Raw genomic sequence first — 18,124 nt, 5'->3', positions numbered from 1 at the left:
AGCAGGACGCTTAAGTCAATGGGACTTCTCACAAGCTAAAAAATTGTCATCCGCTTAAGTCATCTGCTGAATTGTCATCCGCTTAAGTGTCCAGCTGAATCACAGCCAATGGGCTTCATTATACCCTCTATTGGTTTTATCATTTTGACCTTTACTGCACAGTAAATTTTGCCCTTCTTGTGGTATTTATAACATGTTCTATGGCATACTTGCAAAGGAGATTACCACAGATTTATCTACTGCAATTTGAAGAGGATGAGCTTACAATAGACTGTAAAGGTTTCACCCCACAGAAAAATGCATATTGTGTATATTAAAAAATTATTACCCTAAAATAAATAGACCATTTAAAAATTGTCAGAAATTTCATGAATAGAATGTAATTTACACATTTTAATTTCTTGTGGTAAAGGTGACTCAATCAGGACATAAAATCTGTGCAACTCATTAAATCTTAAAAAAAATAATGTAATCTCAGGTATTTAAGAAAATAAATCTGGAGTTAGTCTACCAAACTTTAATGTTATGATGAAGCTATAATGTGAAGTTTTGACTGTTATTTTCTGCACTCATGTTTCTTATTATTATCTTATTATTCTTTTCTTTTTAACTGCTCGGTCTTGCATATAATGAATAAATTATTCAGTAATTCATATAGGGTATTTAATTATTGCCTATTAGGACCAGTTTCCCTGCAATACATCCATAACCTGTAGAAGATAATTCAGAATACCTGAAGTTAAGTTTTGTTTCCAGTTCCTCATCATAAATGCCCTCTTTTCTTATTATGATTAATAACTTACTGATTCTACACAACACTCCCATAAAGGTAGAGCTTTGGAAGAAAAAAATCAATCTAAAAATTTGAGCTGAACAATGCAGCTGAAAACAGGACAGTTACACAATAAAAGGCATCAGATAATCTTGACCTTACAGTGCTTTGTTTATAGTATGTGTGCTGTGCATATACTTCAATATGTGTAAGTTCAAGGGCACTGTACTGGTAAAACACTGAAGTCCTTAAAATTGCCAGGCACCAATTTACATGAGTTAAGTAGTTCCATGTAAGTCACACATCCCTACTTTTTATGAAGTTCAACAGAAGCAACAAATTTAAAGTGGAGATGCTTGGAAAATACTAGTAAGCATTGCTCAGTTGCTAGGGGTCGTCATTTCAACAAGCTGAAAGATAACCAATGTCTAGAGTTATTAAACTTCCAAATCAACAAGGTTTAAATTCTATTATGAGATAAATATGCTTTGACTTATATTTGACATGTTTCTGCTAAAAGGCTATTATCAAGACTGGATACATGATGACTTAGCATCAACTTTTTTTATTCTTGATTATTAGCGAGGATTTCATTACAATTTAGCCCATTAAAAAAATAACAAAATTATAAGCAGAATTGATTCCTCATACAGATACCTAAACAAACTATTAAAGTTGTTTTAAGAACCAGCACATGGAACATGCAGTTTGACAAGTGTGGGCTGTGGTTGTGAACACTGCATTATTTAGGATTATGAATTCCACTTTGCACTGTACCTGAAGCATGTTATGTCTTAAGCAAGTTACTGTAAGTCATTTGAAACAGATGTCCAGGGAAAGCTGATGGACTGTTACAGGAAACTGAAAGTCAAGATGACAAACAAAAGACCTTAAACTCTGAGTCTTATTCATTCATTTTCCCACAGAAAGGTTTGTGAGTGGGGTGAATGTGCCATAGCCTCACACGAGAGTTTATGAGACAGAGCACAGTCTTTCTGTTAGCAGTAACCAAAGTTTCATCTTCCAGGAAACATTAGAAAATATATCTCAGGGAAAATTGTATTCATTTGCAAAAATATTCATTTGGGTTTTAAGTGATTTTGCCCCAGAAAATCCTCTACAGCATCTATATTTTTCCTTTCCTCTGTTGTCCCAGTGGTAAATCAGAAGTCACAACTGTGTGTGCTGTGTAGTAAATTTGACAAGAGATGCTAAGGGATCTGCAGCCTAATAGGATCTCTGAGGAGGCAGGCATGTGTGATAGAAAGGAAATACAGCAGGCAGAATACCTCCTGGAGGAGAGCCTGAGTCAATAGCTCTAGGGTTTGCAGAGACAGGACTTTGGAATTGCATATTTTCTTTATGTGGATTGAGCCTGGATGTGTGCTGTGAACTTGATGCCTCCCAGAAGCAGTTGATAAGAAAAGCACAATTTTTCAACATGTAAAACAAAGCTAGCAAAGTAAAACTGTGATAAGCAAGATGAAACACTATGTGAAAACTTTCAAAATTCTGGCCCTTTCAGGAAGGATACCTTTCTAAACCCACCTCCATTTAGTGTTTAGCACATGAAAACTTCATTCTTGTTTCTGTTAATGGTCTGTCTCAAAATTACTACTTACCACTGACATTTTTTTTCCCCTCTGTAGGATTTGCATTTCTTCCTAAGAAAAACTAATGCTTTGCTAGTAAACTGTTTAGCTTTACATACCCAGCCTGGAAAATCCAACTCACTCCATGGAATTGCTTACCATTTTTCTATCAAAAACATCCCTATCTAAAGTCCTTCTGGGTTACATTTAGACTGTTTTGCCTGAAGCAAATTAGGTAAATGCCTCCCATCCTGTCCATTAGAAGCATGAGGGTTACAGCGCACACACACACACGCACGCCCACGCAGACAGGAAGTCACATAAGTATTTAAGTAAGCATTGAGTCCTCAGCCGTGTCCTAGGGCCAAAGTCCAGCAACTTGTGGGAGGGCACCATGCCAGCCTAACAGATGGACATACATATGGGTAGTCAGGACATCATGTGAAGCCATCAAGTATGGATACTAAGGGCACGATTCCAACCTAAGAACATGAGCTTTCTGTGAAGGTTAGGGGATGTTAAGCTGGATTTACTTTCAAAAATAAAGAATAAATTCCACTGTCATGTCCAGGAACAGTTACGCTCACAGTTAATCAGGTGGAGTTGCTAGTAGATAAAAAGAGCTTTTATTGTAAAAGAATTATTGCAAAGGAAAGTTCTAACATTTCACAAGGAAGATTTCATTTTCACAGATAAATATGTATTATTTGTGGGGAGATGTATTTAATGATAATGATTTTGCACTGGCAGTGCTTTCACCCTGCATCACCATCTGTCCTGTGCCTTTTTCCTAAAGGAGACAGGAAACTGCTATTTGAGCAATGAATGCAGCCCAGACAGTCAAACACATTCTCCAGCAACCGTTATTGGGAGGGTCAGTGTTGGGAGCTGCTGCCCTTTGCTGATGAGGAGAAAATGAGAAAAACAGGCACAGCACCTCCACACACATTGCCCTGGAGAGGACTGACTTAGCACTGCTGATGTATCTGAGTGAAAAACAGGCATGTGCATCCACAGCCATCTGCTGCTATGTCCATCAGCAGGAGAAAGGAAGAGATTAGGAATCATGCTTTGTGAATTTAATCCACTGCTACACCACAATTACAAATGGATGTGCCAAAACATGCTCAAATGGGATCCCATGGAATCATTGAATCATAGAATGCTGCCTAGGAAGGGAGCTATCAGGACTGGTCAAACCTCCAGTTGAGGTTTGACCACACAAAATGTCTCCCTACAGTGCCAAGTGTATTCTCTGTATTCTTCCCATGTCTCTTGGCCTTGGTTCCACCGGGATTCCACATCTTACTTAGATCAGAACACCGAAATCTGACAAAATCATGAACAGCTTTTGAAATTTTACCAATTGAATAATGAGAGCATATGAAATTTTAATTCCAAGTACCGGAAGGACAGAAGCAGCATCTTGGTTTGTGGAGCACTGCGTATTCAGAGCAAAATTGAGACAGGAAGCATTAAATTCCTCCTTGATTGAAATGAGATATTGAGAAGAAACATTAGAATTTTATGAAGATGAATGAATGAAAATCACATAGGTGATTTTGTTAAATAAAAGGACTTTTCTGTTTCTTCCAGTCTTGATTTTAAAATACAAAGAGAGGGATAACCACTGCTTCCTCTGACCTTCTGTATCCAGAGGATACAGCTTGAACTATCTGCTTTAACTTCTAGACATTCAGGTTCTTTCTGCTAGACTCAACATCTCTTTAGCATTCAGCACTCCTTCCATGAAGCTACTGATTGTAATGCAAGTCACTTCTCAAACCACTTTTCACTAAAAAACCCAGATTGACATCTCAAAGATGTCAGTGGTACCATTCTGAAGAATGCTATTCCTCTGGTCATTTTTATGCCCCCTTCCATTTTTCAATGGACTTTTAGAATTCAGATGCCAGAAAATGTATGCAGCAATCCAGTTTTAGTCCCCTACGTGCCATATATATAGGGAAAGGTTGACTTCTTATTCTATTTCTTTATTCTGGCTCTGTTCACCATTCTTACATATTATCCTATTATTTCTTTTTGAGACAGTACATTCCAGGCTATAGCTATCTTTTTACGTTTCAGCCTACATGCCCTAGTTCTTTAACTGTCTGACTAAATCTACCATTTCATATTGCATTTTTTGCATTTTATGTGGCAATTACAGAATAATTTAAATGCTTCTATTTTGACTCATTAGCACATCATTAGCCACTTCACAACTGGTTTATGAAGCATCCATGCTTTTCATAGAAGGGCTTTATATTTTCTTCAGATCTTTACAAAGCAAATTAATGCTACTGTGGTCATTTCTGTGGACTTCCACTAGAAACTGGCACTGAGTTGTCATTCTCCATTAATGACAATTCAGAAGCTCTCAGACAATTTGTAAACCATGTAATGAGCTTTTTTACAATTATAGTTCTATTACTTTATTAGAATATTGTGTAAAAATCAGTAGACTACCTTACAAATGCATATGTCTGTAATGACTACTTGGTTGGAGAGTTTTTATACAAAGAATATAAATATGAGGTTTCTTGTCCATTAAGACTGTCTGCATTACCACACAGGGTGACATTAATTACATTCCTGTCAGGTATTCTTTCTTAAATTAATCTAACATCCCATGTTTCCTTCCTTATTTTGCTTACAACTGATGCCAGTCTCACTACCATGCAGTCATTTCATTGCCACAGTATCCCTTTTATGGATGTTGGCGCAATCATAGATCCATAGAAAGGCTTGGGTTGGAAAGGACCTTAGAGAGCTTCTCCTTCCAATCCCCCTGACATGGGCAGGGGCACCTTCCACTAGAACAGGTTACTCAGAGCCCCACCCAGCCTGGCCTTGAACACCTCAGGGATGGGGCATCCATGGCTTCTCTGGGCAACCTGTTAGAGAACCTCAGTACATTCACAGTAAAGAATTTCTTCCCATTACTGAAGCTATTTTTTTGCTTCTTGTATTCACTAATGAGAGTATCCACTTACTCTCATTAGTCTCCTTAGTTATCACATTCCTCTGTCCACTTGAGATATTCCATACCTCTCAGTTTCCACAGATGTGTCTTTACTTCCTCTATTCTCCATTCACTATATGGCTTTTAATCCCTATTTGTTACCCTTACTTTTGCACTCAGTGCAGATGGATCTTTTGCTAAGATCTTCAGCACTTTTGAACTGCTACTCTTTAGTTATTTAACATTCTCATTAAGAATTGCAGTTTTTCATTCATGTATTTGTCTGACTTCTCCCAATTATTTCTGCTTACATTTTTCTCAACCATAGAAAATTACCCATTTAGAAGGACCACTATTTTGCTGCTTGGGATTGTTCTTTGTTTGTCTAAACTGATTGCAATCAGGTCATGAAAACCACCCCTAGGGCAGCCGTGAATTTCTAGTCCAGTAAGTTATTCATATTTATCAGTTCTAATGAGAACTTGAATTAAAAATACATTATGTTTGGCTTGGAAATTTTGCACCAGGACACAAGTTCTTTTTCTCTTTACAAGAAGTTTAATATTTTGCTAGTGTGTTTCACAAATCTTCTGTACATAGACCTCCCACCACATTTATTAATATGCATTCAAAATCCCATGATTTTGTGTTGAAAAAACTCCCAAATACCACTACTTTTTTGTCCTGGGAGGTTATATCCATTTGTTTTATGATCCAAGTAGCTTGACTACTTCCACCAGATTTCCAGGTTGACTTTCCCACTGAAGAGAGTTTCTACATTGTCCCTGTTATCATGACCTTATAATAGCTACTGCATACAACAAGAATCCCACATTTTGTGTCTGGCCATTCTTCCCCTTTAGATACATTTTTCTGGATTACAGTAAAGCACTGTAAGGCACACAATGACTTTTAATCTAGCCCTGTATACAATGACTTTTTTTTTTTCTACAAGCTTGGGGTTGTGTATTTCAGGCTACTCATGATCAATTCACTTTGAAAATATCAGGAAAGATATGTTTCCATGAGTATGATTTTCCAGGGGTATGATTTCAATAAGTAAAGCGCCTATATTTAGGTACTCCTTCCACCTGGCCAATGCAACTGAATGTACATTGCACTTGTGAAAATTTGCAGAAATGACAGCATTTCCCTTTTGCCTCAGGGGACCTGCTGTTGATCTGTTTTTCTGTATCACCCTTCATATTGTATGGCCATTTAGTGACTTTTTCTTTTTGATATATTTTAATAACTGTATCACAAAAAAAAAACCCATACTCTCCCTGAAATGGCAGAGTGTCAGTGAGGACAGAATCTGGATCACTCTTTTACTTCATATTGTATTCTGGACCAATACCTTGAATAAATGAAACATATTACAAAAATGGAGTGGGGGGGGGGGGGGTTTGTGGGTTTCATTTTGTGGTTTGGTGTTGGTTTTTTTGGTTTTTTCTGTTCCATTCTGCTTTTCAACATCATTCAGTTAGTTCTTAAAATAGTTTATGTAGTTTAATTTGGGAAAATAAATGAGGTTACTTTAACAAAAAAAGTCTTATTCTGCACATTTTCTGCAAGATGGGCAATATTCAACAAACCTGAGATCCCTTTTCTCATGAACATAATAAGACATTTCTCAGTTGAATGCCCAGAGGTGCATAGCTTTTAATGAGGGTTTAGAAAAGAATATCTAGGAGGAAAAAAAAGAACTAGAGAGGTGGAAATATAGGAAGATTGAGGGGGAAAAGTAAAGAAAAAAGACATCTATAATTTTAGCACATGTAATTAAATATTTGCTAACTCTTGCCCAACTAACTAAAAATAAGATATTAGAGCTATTATTTCTCACCTCATCGTTTTTGCAAAGATTTATGTTTAAGGTATATTTCAATTTGAAATTTTCACAAAAGGTATTTAAACAGGTATTGGGATTCTGCAATTCTTTATTTTTCTGTTGAAAAATGTGAGAGAAAATGTGTCCTACCAATGTTTTTCACCTTGAAGTATACCTCTGGTATTTGTTCAGTGCAATGCTTTAAATAAGCTTACTGAAAATGTAAATGAAAAAAAAATCAAAGCATTTTCATAATGAAATCCAGTTGTTTTCAAACCTATTCTAATTGCACATAATTCTGCTGAATAATGAAATTCCTACTATGACCTTCCCTAAATAAAATTCTCTGTCTTGACAAAGACTGAAAAATTATTGAAAATTGCGTAAACTAATACAAATGCCTATTGGTACCATTAAAAACATAGTGCTGCATTATTATTATTTGAGCCAAGTTATTATGTTTTTTTCAACCTCTTCAATTTTAGAGATGAATCTGATCTTTCATCACTGACCCTTCTCACTTGGTACTGACCAAAGTCCAGGGACATTGGACTTTGGTAATTTTTTATTCCTGTCCTACATTGGGATGATTTATGTTTTAAGATATTACATTCTGAGTTATCTTTTGTTAATAGACAGAAAACACTAGTCAAGTATATCCACACTGTGGTATCTAAAAAAAAAATCTTCTTTTAAAAAGACCTCAGTTCAAGTGCATCGAGAAAATGGGATTTGCTATTCACTGTTAATCCTGAATATTACTTCTTAATATATTTTCAGTAAAAACACACATTTTAAAAAAAATTCTCTGACAGGAATCATGTGCGAGAAAAAAATCACTTTTTAATATAGTCTTTTAAAAAGAATAAATAATTAATTTTGAAAATTTCTCAGTGAAATACTTCAGTTTCTTTCTTTCTAAAATAGCACTGTTTGCAATGTTTCCCTGTTAAAATCTTCAGTTGTGAAATTCATTAAGTTGTCTGCAAAAGAAACGTTTATACTAAGCAAATAAGACATGAAGCCTTGGATTTGCTTCTTTCACATAGTCTGCAACATATACAACACAAAAAAATGAAAAATATTCCTCAGTTATTTGACAATTGATTGACAAAGGGTTTACAGGCTTAATAATTAAGTTCTTTTTATAGATGTACCCCTTTGTGCAATCTGCCCTGACCTTCCGTGTCTGACTCCTTAGTATCAGGTAATACAGTGTGCAATGCACTCAGAAACATTACACAGGTGCAAGGATCTGGGCCCAAAATGTTCAACTGCATATGCAGAGACAGAAATATCCCCATTAACAACTCAGAGACATTGCTTTTCAGAAGTAACATTATTTGCTACAGACTTTTGGAAGAAAACGACAATATGTAAGAGATTTTACATTAAGTTTAGGGCCTGGAAAATTCCAAGTAACACTCATGTTTTTGCATACCCTCTTTCCAAACTTCCAGTAATGAGAACTCATCCAGAAAACTATTTCAGATCCAGCTTTCCCCCCAGTATGTATGTACAAAAAGTGCACCTCTGAGAAAGAACAGCTTGAGTGTTGAAGACTGACTGTCAGAACAACCAGGCCTCCTGACTTCATTCTATGCTCCTGACAAAACCCCTCTGACAAAACTCAAATGTAGTTTTTAAGGTGAGCATAGTCAGAAAGAAGAAAGCCTATCTTGCAATTTCTGTCCCAGCTGTGATTTTAATAGAATTATTCTGCAGGCAGCCTGGAATCTCAACAAATCTTTACCCTCCATGTTCAGTTCTCAACATTTTTAACTCCATGCTTTTTTTGTTTGTCTTTTCTTTATGCATATGTCACTGCTTGTGTATTTTTCACTTAATTTCATTTTTTCTTTCCTTACCAAATATTTAACTGCTCTGTATTTTCTGTACATGTTTATGGATAAGCTTAAACAACAAAGCAGGAAATTTTCCTCCCATACAAAATGTTTTCAACACTTCAATTAATCATCATATCTTATTAGTGTAGGTGTAGATATTATAATTAGGATGTTAGCAACAATTTTAGCAAATTTCAGCCTAAGTAAGGCTGGAATGAGCATTTGTACAGTATTTATCTGTCAATTTAATTATATTACAAATGCGATTAAAAAGAAAGCAAATAAGATACTCATATTTGCCAGTCCAGTAATGAACATGTCCACAGTTTCCAGAGGTCAATTTTTTTCTTAGTTTGTTACTTTAACAATTCTTCCCTCACCTTTCAACAGTGTAAGTTAATACCTTACAAAACCTAAATGGTCCTATAAATCAAATCTTAGTATTGGCAACAATTTCAGTGACAGAATGAATATTTGCTAAGGAGGGTGGAGTGAAATGTCAAAGGAAGTAGGTCTCATTTAATCACTGTAAGGTCCCTAATAAATGTCAGCCAAATACATTCTTCTTGTCTCTACCCATCCCCCTTAAACATAGCTATTCAATTGAGAAGGGATATAATACATTTCAATCTAACATCTATTTTTAATTGTTCTCTGCACTGAGTCTTTCAGAATAGACAATCGCACAGATATAGGAAGCATGTGAATTTCCCATCCTTGCCACTCACAGTGGCTCATTTACAGTCAGATGGAATTGGAAAATGGTGACATACAGCTCAGAAGATACAGGTGGAACATAAAGAAAATTGTATAACCCATTGCCCAAAGTTCTGTATGGAAATTTATGAGACACAGTTTAATATTATGGGGCTGCTATCTACTAATTCAATTGTGAAAATGGGATCAAGAGTTTCTTTGAGTTATCCTTAATTTCTTCATTCATTTTTAATGCTGGTTTGATTAAAATCCTTTTCATGTCTCCGTCTTAACACCTTTAGAAGAAAATAAAATTATACCAGTACCACCAATTACCAGTATATATATATATACACACCAATAATATAAATATATATATTTATATACCAGTACCACCATTACACCAGTACTACCAATTGAAGGGCAGCAGCAGGCAACAATTGCAATGCAAACTGGGATTCCCAGAATAGATGCTTTTTTTGGCTACCAATATAATCATCTTTAATCTTAGCATCAAGTTTTCTCCTATTCCTTATGCGTGCAGCTACATAACAAATGCAGGGCAAGAAAGAAAGGAACATCCAAAGGTAATTCTTTCCTATAAGCCAAAGTTGTGACAAAATTTAAATAGGGTATTTACAAATCAGATGTCTCCAAAGGTCTAAATAAATTACACCAATTGCAAAGATGCAAAAAGCTGCAGGTACAAACAGACAAAAGCATTTGTCCAATATCTTTCTCATGGGTTTGTTACTGAATTGAACAAGTAATTATGTGGTATCTGCCTCCAGAGACGTAGTTCTACATCACAAAGTGCTGGGAAATATTCTCAGGGCAGATTCAATCCTTCTTCCACTCATTTGTATTGTATAAATAAGAAGACTAAGCTGTGAAAATCTATTAATAAATCTTTGTTTTAGGTAACAGAAAAATAGATTTGCAAAGGCAAAGGTATTTGCTGTTAAAGGAGTCCTTTAGCATAAAACCATGTGAAATTTTGCATGACTCTTTCCAACACAGCATTACAGGAATAGACTTAGCATAATTTTAGAAAGAACATAAAACTTTGCATTGTTTAAAACAATATTCCTTATGACATACTGCATTGTTCCTGGCTTATGCTTGAATAGAAACAGAAAGAATTGGATTTTCAGTCCTTGATTGGTCATGTTGAGTCCCCACATCACAACACACATCATGCCTCATTATTTGACAAACTGGCTTTGCTTGAATATTCAATAGACATCCCCAGTGCAATTGTCCTTAAATGCCAACTAAACATCACCTAACACAGTGTTTGCTTAGAGTGGACTTCAAAGTGGGGCTAAATAGGCTTCTGAATTTTAAGCATAAAAGAAAGGACTTTCTTCACGGATAAGTCACAAAAACCACACAAAGCAGAGCAAATATTCCCTGGGCACTGTTTTTCTTCCAATTTCTTTTTCTTTGTCTGTAATCTTTCAAGAATACAAAACACTTTGCTATACTGGTCTCATTAATAAATTACAACCAGTCAATTTCAGGTGCATTCTTCTGTACCATTCACAGTATTTATTTTCTAAAACAAGTTTTCAAAATTTTACTAGAACCTTGAACATTGGAAAAACAAAGGTTTTGGCTTCTATTAATTTTTTTAAAGTTTGGCTGAAAGTAGCTATGGAACAGCAGGAAATAAAGCCAGAATTACATCTCACACAAAGCTGTATAAAATATGAATATTCTCCCAATTCTTAGGGCATTTCAGGAATGTGAAAATCTTAGCAGCTCTGTGCAAGCAGCAGCTTTATTTCACAAGATATTGTATCCCCCTTCCCACCTTGCCTTCCAAGTAATTCCTCTACATCACAGTTCCTGTAACTCTTCCTCACTCCATATTAAAAGCTTGTCTATGTCCTTTATCTGACAGCATTTAGTGACAAAATGGATTATAAACACCAGTTTAGGCTACAGAACAAGACTTTCATTAACTGCATTTCATATGGTCCTAAGGGGCTTGTTACTACTTGTATGCTGAGCACGGTGGATAAAGCTCCCCATCTCAGCCTTCCTGAATGTCTGCACAAAGCAGGACAGTATCTCCTTTTCCAAGACTAGCACATAAATTTAATTTCATTAAATTCCCTTTATGTTCTGCCTAGAAAAGTATTACACCTTTCAAAGACCATTCCCATGCTGAAAGAAGTAGAAAGTGATGGGGTTTTTTGGCCATTAGGAAGGAAGAGGATATTGAATTTGTGAAGTTTAGGCGTCAGTAGAAAGCCATGCTTTGGCTCCTTATCCCAAAGATGAAGACTACATTATGAACAGGCAAAGATAGAGAAGGTTTTCTGATCTTCCACATTAATTCTACCTCAGATTATCTCTCTTTTCTTTCCCCAGAGTAGTTCTTATTAACACTGGGCAAAACCCAAAAGCCATGCTATGATGAAAGGACAAAGAAGGCTATAAACATGGACATAGGATAGCAAAATAAGATTGGTTATGTTTTGGAATGCATAGCATTCTTTGCATTTACAGAAGTCAACTATTGCTTAACAGAGCAATATTAAGTTTTTATGTATTATAATAGCCATCACACTCTAATAATTTCACATTAACTAGTCAAAAAAGAATCTATGAAAACAACATTTCACTGCATTACTAACAAAACAGGAACTATGTGGATTTTTCTGTGCTCCGTTTCAGTAAAATGGTGATAGAATTAAGACAAAGCTGAGTACACAATTGAATATGAAATATATTTAATTGCATTTCTACTATAATTGGTAGTTTTAAGTTTATGCCTCTGAGAGAAGGCATTTTGAGCATTTGTTTTGATGACAAAGTGAGAATCCTATTGAGGGAACTGGAGGGTATTTATTTCCAAAATAAAAATAGTGATTATTTTATAAAAGTGCAAAGAATATCCAGCATCTTTCTCTTGTCCCTGTATTACCATAAAATTGTGGTCTGCAGACATGTTTAATTCAGAGCTGTCTGGCAAACAGCAAACAGGATGGTCGAGATCTGGAAATGCAGAGTATCTCTGCCTCTATTTTTTGACTGTATTTGGTCTTATTCTAGTAGGCAAGCTGTTGTTGGCTCTTTCTTTGTTATGTTTTGATTTATTCTTTGTTATCTTCAGTTTTAAATGAGCAGAAGTGGCTATGGATTGTAGAGATACCTACACTGGCCTACCTGTAGGTCGTAGAAGTAAAAAATTATCACAGTCCCAGGAAACTTGAGTATGAGATCACTCTGCCCAGAAATTTCTACATGCATTCAGAGGACATGTTCAATATTTTTCTTTCTATAGCCCTAGTCAGTTGTCTACAGCAGCTCTAGTAACAAAAAATATCTGAGAAGTCATAAATTCTTTGGCACATGGAGCGAAGATTGGTTCCAAAATATATTGAAACCAGTCTCCGCCTTCTGGAGACTGTCCTCAAATTTGTACTGAGTGCAGGAGTCTAAATTTTTATATGGTGAAACGCAGATAGCACCTGTAAAACCCATTAAAGGCAAGAGGATTCCAGAGCCATCCTGTAGAACCATGATAAATTTTGAAAGGTTCTTGTTGTGTGAACCATGGCAATTTTGCAGAATTAGGACAATTACCTAAATGCCTCATTTTTTAGAGATCCTTTGAGCTTGGCATATAAAATGGCCTGTGAAGATTTTGTTCCCAGGAAGGCTGAATCAAATTAGTTGTTTGGATTTGTCATTTTTCAAAGTTTACTTGTCAGAGTTTTTTCATATGAGAATTTGGAGTGTCTTCACTGTTGTATTAGCTGCATTGTCTTCTCCAAATTGTTTATAAGTGGAAATACCACAATTCTAATAAATGAATGCAGTTGTATCTAGAAGATGCATTCTGATAAAAATCTTCCCAAAATTCTTCCACACAAGATCACTGAAAATGTAAAAAATGTTTATGAACCAGATTAACTGACTTGATGTGCCTGCCTTGTACTGATCTTTTGAAGCAAGTCCGCTTTAAACACTATGCAGACAGATAGATATATAGGTTTTCCTTCATCAGAATTGCTCAAATGGTGTAATAGATCCTTGTATAACCCTGCTATACTCTACATCATTATTTCTGAAATACTTATTGTCACTTGTGTATGTATTTTAGCAGTTACTTGTTTCACACAAGGCTGTGTGGTCTTGTGAAATCATACTATTGAATACATAACCATGGAATCATACATCATATCCACCCAGCAAATAGGGGAGTGAAATCTGTTCTTCCCATATGATTATTTTTCCACTAATTTAACTAGGTGAAACAGTGGGCTTTACAATGTCTTAAATAAAAGTATACAAGTCCCTATAACCATGGAAGTCAAGCTGATAAAAAATGTCATGATTACTCCTCAGGAGTAATCATGAGAAAATTCAGATATATTGCTGGCTATTGAATTTATTAATTATGAAGGTATTATTTTCTTAGTTGTTCTCATTAAATCATCCACTTGCCCGGTGCTGTTAGATAAGAAATGCAAATTCCAAAAACAACATTACCATTTTTATTGCTCATTGGAAGCATGTCTTACTTTTGAAATATTCAGCATAGAGACAAAACAGGGAAAACATGCTGAGTGCAATGAAGAACAGTGGGATGCCAGAGTGCAAATAGAATAAGAATGTTTGTAAACAAGCTTCTTCTTATTATTTCTTTATTGCTATCAACTCTAGCAACTCAAAGCTTATATTTTGAGTTTGTCAATGTTATTTCTTTGTACCCATCTCTTCTTTTTAAATCATATTAGAATATTCCTTGCTATTTTGAATTTTGTATTTCCTTATTGTCCATTCAATAGAATTAGATACTGAGAAGTGTATAGCAGATAGCAGTGTCTGTACTAAAGAAAAACACTAACAATGTCAGGAACAGTGACTGCGACTGTCATTATATTTTGGTTAACTTCAGCATTCCACTTTCAGTATTACAAAAAACGTAAATATTCCTTTCCTCTTAAAAAGCCTGGGTTTCTTGGAAAAATTCAGACTAATGAACTACAGTGGACTTGACTAGTCTGTGGTGTATTTGGTCTTCAAAGGAACCATGCTAAATTAAACCACACATGAACCTTTCCTGGTTTTTGTTCCTGAAATATACCTACATACAGCTTAAACTTTCAATCATCTGCTCTTTTTGCCATGTTCTTAAGCTGTGGACTGTTAAACAACTCCTGCATCTCCCCAGAGATGCAAATCCCTAGATACAGTACAAATGAGGTTTGTAAATTCTTTAGGGAGGAATGTTCTACACAAATGGGAAATAGTGTCATTACTTAGCACTGTGGGAAGCATTTCAAAAGCTGAAACACCCTTGCCTTCAAAAGCAGAAAAGTTTTTAAAGTGTCCTCATCATTATCCTTTGCAAATACTGACAAACCTTTGATCCACTGCAGTGTTATTCAAAGCCACGCACGCCTCAGCCAAGCCCCACCTTCAGATATTGGGGGATACCTGCTCAGCCTATAAATTTTCATGTCAAAACCATACATATCATTTCCTTCCAAGCAAATCAATAAATATAATTTTGACTTTTTGAACTCAGTATGTATTTTATTTGTTAGCTAAAACCACAAAGATTATTCTGAATTCTCTCCAGCCCCTCTGTTTAACCAGTCTATGTTGCAATGGTTGGCCTGCAGCACTTCTATTTTTAGCTCTAATGGAACAGTCTTAAATTGCTTATTTTCTGTTTACTAAAGACATTGAGCTTGTTACCATGGAAACTGTGGCAAGTGCCACAGCTTAACTGTTTTATTAAATGGATGGAAGTTATAGCTGCAAAACTTGAAAGGCCAGTATGTCAATTTTATACATAACTCGAATTGCCACATATACCACATTATAGCAAGTACTGCATTAAATATTAGAGGCCAGAATCTGGTCTTGGTTGTAATGATATAAATTGTGCTATCTCTCTCCTCAATGGAAACAAACAAACAAAAAAAAAACCACTCGTGTACAATCTAGATCAAGATCTGTTTTTGTCAAACTGCACAGGCTGTCAAGTTTCAGTGATTACTACATTTGAGTGCCTAAATTGCAGATGATGTACATTAAACCAGTCCCTAGTTATCATAGAAAGACCCTGTTGTGTCTGCACCATGCACAGTTGTGTCTGCATGAAGTTTTTAGCACATTATTGTATTACTTACAGCAATCCCATTATTTTTGGAACCACTATGTTCTGTAACATTAGTAGAAAGAATCAAAACTAATCACCTTGTCAAGTGAAACTTCTAAAGCCATAGTGGAAGAATTAACACAAAGAACTCCTTAAATCTGTAATTAGGTTCTTAAACAAGAACATTCTGGGCACCAGAGGTATTGAAAATTTACACTTTCTATTACTTTTAGTATAGGCAGAGTATGCTTCACACATGTGAAAGCTAGGATACTTTAAATTGTATATAACAATTAATTCAAACCCTTCTGAAAATTATTGAAAATTATTAGCACAGTTTAGAAGATTTTTGTGATGAAGTATAAAACAACTAACAAATAAAATTTTTAACACAAACCTAAACATTTCCCCAATGTCCCCAGAAGACTGAGAGCTAAAATAAGAATACTGGTATATTTACATCCATAAATACTTAATGCATGACTCATCCTGTGTAATAGAACCAAATGCTTGAAGAATGTTCAACATTTAGAAGAATCAGGATCTGCTTTCTTCGCAAGGACTGTGGTTGGAACAGTGTTTAGTTTTCTACTTTTGGTGTTAAATGTCTCCATATTACTAGTCCATCTATATAGGCACTTACAGTGAACAAAAGAAACCAAAAAGTAAAATTGGCATTTCAAAGGAGATGCTTTTTGGTAAAGGTAAGGCTCCAAGAAATTATGAACAGTGGTATTTCTTTCTATGAAAACATTACTGTTTAAATCAAAGAATAATATGTTTGATGCTCAATTATTGAATTCAAATAAATACTCGTCACTGTCTGTTGGTGTAACTAGACTTACTGAAGTGAAAAAAAAAAATGTTTCCTTCCATTTATATATTTCTTTATTTTTTTTTAATCCATCTGCAGGATCTACCTTCATTTGCAACACCCACATAATTCCAGTGAAAAATCAAGAGGGAGTAGCAATGATGTTTATTATTAATTTTGAGTATGTAACAGATGAAGAGAATGTGACATCTCCTGAGAAGTGCAAGCCAATATTACCATCTAAACTTGTAAATCGTAAGTTACACAATGAAATTTTTTTGCTTACCTCTACTTTTATCTGGCAAAATAATCAACATGGGCAATAGGTTAGCAAAGGATGCAATCCCACTGAGTGACTCAATAATCCGAAATCATAAGAAGCTAAATGTAGCAAACCTACTGCAAGATGATAGTAAAATAATCTATCAGATCTTTGGTAGTACTAACAGCCTAGATCTTGTGAATAGTACTAGAACATATAACTTCATAAAAACTGGAATCTTTCACCCTTGACAAAAATCAATTACAAATGGAAAACTTAAAAAAGCATTGTGATATAGCCCAGATATTTCATCTTAGCTTATTTGAAATTGAATAGTTATATTTTATTTTTTTAAAATGGTGTCATTTGATTAATAGTTGGTGAAATGTGATTAAATTAAAAATATAGCAATCAGTTAAAACATAATTAAATATCCTGATTTTATCAAATTGAAGTATTTAGATTGACTTAGAGGATGGAGGGTAGATGGGTGGATGCACAGGAAATGCTTTTGCTTTCCTTCCACTCTGGAGCATAAGTATTGTCAAAATCAGACAACTCAACACAAATGTCCACTTCTTATACAACTGCACTGTGTAGCTTTCTGTCCCACTATCTGCAGAACGTGCGCTCTTTTGCTGACCTTCACTGTGTGCAGAAACACCACACAATCCTTCTGCTTTATGTTTCCACTCACGTAATCTACTCTTACTACAAGAGTTCCTAGAACACATCTGTACACAGAGCATGTACAAGCTCTTAGTCAAGCACAGCATGGTCTAAGAGTGAGCATTAACACTTGGAAAATACCTTTTCACAGTGAGATAATCTTTAACATTAGTACAATAAAGGAACATAAGTATTCCAATTGTTAAATCAACACTTCAGAATTCTCTATTTAAGAAATAAAGACTGGTACAATTCTCACTGTGAGAAGCAAGGAGAGAACTTTCTTGATGCAAACACTGCACAGTGTCTGAAGCATCCATAGAAACCTACAATGACAGGGTGTATAAGAATGTAGCAAAGGAAATTTCCATTACTGGAACCTTGCAGTCTGCAAATAATTATTGTTCCCCAAATATTACATTTTTTAAAAAGCCTTTGTAAATAGTTTTTACAGGACATATTTAAAACCTTGTGCTTCTATGCTTCCTTTGCTTATTCTGTTTTGCATTGGGTTGAGGGTTTTTTAATAACCAATACAGCAGCTTTTGT

The 18,124-nt window shown here is 35.2% G+C and overlaps 1 protein-coding gene across 2 annotated transcripts in view; it reads left to right on the top strand.

Moving 5' to 3' along the window:
* KCNH7 (potassium voltage-gated channel subfamily H member 7) overlaps window positions 1-18,124 on the top strand; it is a 207,341-nt gene that overhangs the window by 109,337 nt on the left and 79,880 nt on the right. For both annotated transcript variants that reach the window (XM_031057595.1, XM_031057590.1), the window contains exon 3: window positions 16,744-16,899. In XM_031057595.1, the coding sequence (XP_030913455.1) occupies window positions 16,744-16,899 (156 nt within the window). The remainder of the gene's footprint in view (window positions 1-16,743; window positions 16,900-18,124) is intronic.

Source organism: Geospiza fortis, unplaced genomic scaffold (assembly GCF_000277835.1).
Source record: "Geospiza fortis unplaced genomic scaffold, GeoFor_1.0 scaffold112, whole genome shotgun sequence".
Lineage (NCBI taxonomy): Eukaryota > Metazoa > Chordata > Aves > Passeriformes > Thraupidae > Geospiza > Geospiza fortis.
The sequence above is the reverse complement of the archived record's forward strand: the minus strand, read 5'-3'. Positions and strand labels throughout refer to the sequence as shown.